At 37.9% G+C, this 4,627-nt stretch overlaps 1 protein-coding gene across 1 annotated transcript in view; it reads right to left on the bottom strand.

Moving 5' to 3' along the window:
• The window catches only part of LARP7 (La ribonucleoprotein domain family member 7), a 44,185-nt gene that overhangs the window by 32,205 nt on the left and 7,353 nt on the right, over positions 1–4,627 (bottom strand). The window contains exons 4-7 of the mRNA XM_019521986.1: positions 3,707–3,807; positions 3,521–3,604; positions 1,193–1,357; positions 45–153 (exon numbers count right to left, since the gene is read on the bottom strand). Of these exons, the coding sequence (XP_019377531.1) occupies positions 45–153; positions 1,193–1,357; positions 3,521–3,604; positions 3,707–3,807 (459 nt within the window). The remainder of the gene's footprint in view (positions 1–44; positions 154–1,192; positions 1,358–3,520; positions 3,605–3,706; positions 3,808–4,627) is intronic.

Genomic DNA, 4,627 nt, shown 5'->3' with positions numbered 1-4,627 from the left:
TGAATGTTATACAAAAGTTTTTTCATTAGTTAAATAATACCTACCTACAACACTACAATCACTTGTATTCAGTGCAGGAACAGATTTATTTTTTACTGTTTTGGGGAATATCCCAGGTTTTCTTGGTGCCTTCTCTGGTGGATTATTCAAAAACTGAAAACATTGAAAAAATTGTAAAATAATGTTTAAAAAACTGTTTATTTCCAATGGAATAATCCACCCCTCCAATTATATTGCCACTATACCTATTAAGAGAGAGATGGTCTGGAAAAATCCATCAAAGGATCATCTTTTCTTTTTAGTCATTAGTCTAGGCAGGGGGCACTCAGCTCCACCAGACAGATGGGGGACATGGCCAGGCCACAGCTGAATCAGACCCTGGCACTCTATGTCACTTCTGCCCACTGGGATCGGGTTCCAGGGGCCCCATGATGCCCTGGCCTTATCCCACATGTGAGGATTGAGCTCCCCGGGCCCCATACTGACTCCACCCAGCCTCACACACTGGGATTGGGCCCTATGAGCATGGCCACAGACCCAGGGGGAGTCCTAAGGGTCAGATAACACAGCTCTAGGGGCTGGATCTTGTTGAGCACCCCTGGTCTAGGCCCAGAAAAAGCTTTATTTATTTTCAGATGATTCTGTTCTTTAGGGCAGTACAATGTTACTACCCTACCCTTTCGTGGTGCTATAAAACAATATGCACATACTGAATAATTTGTACAACATCTCCAGACCACATCACAATGCTAAGAGCTGATGCTAAAACTGCACTATCTTCTTCCAATGAGATCTGAGGCGGCACTTCAGTTCTGTTTTACTGCTTTCAAAATAGGCCTGCATTCAAAAGAAGTAAAAGAAGTGTCCAACAAAAACTGAGTGGAAGGAATATCCAGTTTTGTCTGTACTTAATTCAACTGAATGAATACATTTTGTATCTTGTGAACATAAGTCACGGCTTCTTGCTTCCTCCCCGTCCAATTTGCTGCTTTCCTTTCTGCTTCTTGCACTATCTGCTGCTTTTTTTGTCTCTCTTTTGCTCCCCAATCTGTTGCGTGCCACCTCCAGGCCGAGTGTGTTACTTCTGGCAGGTTGCCCCTCCACCCCCGAATGTTATTGCCATTTGTACCAATGAAGAGTGCTCTCCATGAAACTGAATGGCCAATATGCCAATACAAACACCACCCTCTACCTCAATAGCCTTGTCCGCTTGCTCTTTTGTTTCGAATTCAACAAATGCAAATCCCTTTGGGTCTCCAGTGGACTTATAACGTGGAATGCTGACATACACTACATTGCCACATTTTCCAAACACCCGCTCTATCCAACTGTGGTTGACATTTTTGGGAAGCAATTCCTAAAAAACAAAAGCAAAAAAAAACCTGTTTTGCAGTCATAAATTAACCTCTAATTGGGTAGTAGTAGTTTTTAATATCTATGAAGAAATTAAACGTTACCATCAGTATAGCATAGACACAGTGTACATTCAATATACATTTTAATTACCTGCTTTCAGTGGTAGCTACCAAGACCTAAATCTTTGCAATTCCAAGCCTGAAGACCCTTGAGCTAATCCAGAGTTTCACTGTCTTAAGGCAATCAGTCAACAGCATAGAAGTCTAAGACTTCTGATAACCCATTCAGCAGACAAAAAGTGAATGAGCACTAACAAAAAAAACCCTGGGAAATTAAATCTGAGCTGTATTAATTTGTAAAACTTTGTGATAAGCACTGGTATGGTAACTGATCAGCTGCAGAGGTGATCTACTGTTAGATGCTAACCAGTCACCTGGGTGATGGATTTGGATTGGGAATGTTAATCTTCAAATTCTGCAAGTTTGTAGACAGCCTGTTTCAGTTCCTACCAGCTTCCTTTTTCCCCAATGATAGTGAAATCTAATATTAGTATTGGATTAGTACTAGATTCCACTGGGCCTCTCCTATCTCTATCCTCTCTTATATATGTACATAGGTTAGAAGAGAAAGTGTGCGCTAATTTTTCTCCAAATAAGATCCCTGGGAATGTGGTGACTGATAGAATATACACCACTTCTCTCTTCCTTTTTTTTTTTTTTTAAACTACGACTACTGTAAATCAAAAGGCTAACTAATTCGCTGAAATGGAAATACCTCCCCTCAAAGATAAGATGGCAAGTTTAATAATATCTGAAGAGTTCTGGATGAAGCAAATCTTAGAACTGCATTAGGGAGTTGTGGCACATGATTCTTAACGAAAGCCCAGAAAGCAGTATGAGCTGTTCAACAAAGCCTAAAGATGACAGCAACCCAAGCTATTTACTGATCTGTAAAGGCTACAGTGCTTTAAACATGTCAATGCCTCTGTCGTGACTATGAGGTTTCTCCCATAAGGTAATATTTGTCTCACAAAAATCTGTTGATTTGAGGGGGAAAAAATCAGCTTCCAATAGCTCCAAATATGTTCTATATTTTGGTATTAACCATAAAACCTTTGTAAAGATGAAGAGATCACTAGAGCTGGTTCCAGTTTCACAACATTTTTTTTTTGTTTTGGAAAGTCTCTCAAGATTACAGCTCCACAGTAGAAGCATTAGTGTGGAACATTTTTTTTTTTAATGCAGGCAATGCACAAAAACACTAGTGATTATTCTACTATTATTCACTACTGATTATACTAGCATCCACTCTATAGCAGCAGTGACATGCACTGCTACAGCACCAGGGGCAGGGAAATACTATTTTAACATCTGCTATATAATTAAACTGTAAATACTTTTAGATTATCTGTCAAATTCATCTAGTTCCTCATTGTCTGACCAAGCTGTTATCATTCTATAGCTTTGTCAAAAATCAGAAACTTAGTAAGCATTTATCTGCACTGATGTAACTCCACTCATGATATTAACTAGAGAAGCTGAAATTTAGCCAATATGTATCATGTTCTCCAATACAGACACCCCTTTTGTATGCTAAAACAAATTTCTTTCTTTTGCTAACATTAGTTTATAGAAGTTCAATTACCAAGTGACATCTGATGTGCTTTTGTATCTTATGTCACTGTTCTCCTTCTGCTGTTAAACAGAATTATACCAGAATATGCAGTTTATAAATTTTTCTATTTTCTTTGACCAAAACTGCTGTGATCTCAAAATGAGAACTTTTATTTTAGCTCCACTAAAATGTCTCTTAGAATTCTAGAAAGATGTAAATTCAAAATTAGTCACCACAGAAGTTAATCATATAGGACAAGAAATAATGGGCACAAACTGATCGAAGATCGCTTTAGGCTAGACAAAAGGAAAAACTTTACAAGTTGAGTGCCCAGGGCTTGCCCCAGAGGTGGCACAGTCATTCACCCTGGTGATCTTCAAAAAAGTGTCTCAATGCCCACCTTGCTGGGGTCATTTGATCCCAGTAGTCTTTTCCTGCCTAAGTGCAGGGGGGCTGGACCCGAGGATCTGTAAGGTCCCTTTCAGCCCCTAACAACTATGAAACTAAGATAACCTTAGACACAGGGCAGTTGCAACAGATGCAGCCTTACCACATATACAGTGCGACTATCCACGTCTTTTGGTTGCTCACCCAATGGCTGGCGTCTTCTAATTCTTGTTCCTTCCAAATCCAACTACAAGCAAAAAAGTAAAAGTATGAAAATATATTTTACGGTATTATCTTCCACTCCTCCCATGGAAAAGTTGATGAAAAAGATAAAAAATGAAAGACTCACTTCTACAACTGATGAACTTTTAACTGCTCTGGCTATCAACTTTCCATCAGTAGTCAATTTTTTCATTTTGTTGAAAGAAATAAGAAGTGAAATGTCTACATCTGAAAAAAGGTGAAGTAGTTAAAACAGAGCAAGTTAAAATGAAAAAGATATCACTACTACTTATATGTTCTAAAATACCATTGAGGGCACTAGAACCATTTCCATGAGTATATGCTATAAGATCCTGTCTGTGGTTTGTAGCCATTCTGGGTGTCAACAGGGATTTATAAAAGAATCGTGTTGTCAAAATTCACCTAGAAGTTAGACTCAAATTTTAATTATGTCTAACTTATTTTTGTATTAATTTCTTCCCAAAGGATTTTTGATTTGCCCCTTTATGTACCCAGTAGTAACTATTGTGTCTAAAATGAAAGAAAGAAAAACCCTTTGCCAGTGTGGTTTTATGATGCAAAAGCTTTGCATTTAAAACAAGCCTTCCTTCAAGCACTTAATTAGTGTTTGACACAATCTTCCCATTACAAAAGATGTCTTTACTCCTTTTAGTTAGTAGTAATGAGTCATGCTGCTAGAAATTTGACAAACTGTTGCAATACTTGTCCTGATAAAAATTGACCAGCTGCTTTTTCCCCCTCTTTTAATTTTAACACCCCCAAAGAGAGGTAGGAATGTGACTTTCTAGAGGATAGCTTTAAATATAATTTCATGCAGCCCTAGTACATTCACGTGACATTCTATCCTGTGAAGAAGGATCTCTGCAACACCTTTCCAAAATATCAGAGAACTTTTGAATTTGTACTAATATCCCAAAATTAGGATATCCCATATACAATACAGCTGGAATACCTAATTCTGTATTCTTTGAGAAGTCCAATCCAAAATTTGGGACAGTTAAAAAAAAAAAAAAAAAAAAAAAAAAAA

Source organism: Gavialis gangeticus, unplaced genomic scaffold, assembly GCF_001723915.1.
Source record: "Gavialis gangeticus isolate Ggan-Ray unplaced genomic scaffold, GavGan_comp1, whole genome shotgun sequence".
NCBI classification, from domain to species: domain Eukaryota; kingdom Metazoa; phylum Chordata; order Crocodylia; family Gavialidae; genus Gavialis; species Gavialis gangeticus.
This window is presented reverse-complemented; position numbering and strand designations above follow the sequence as displayed.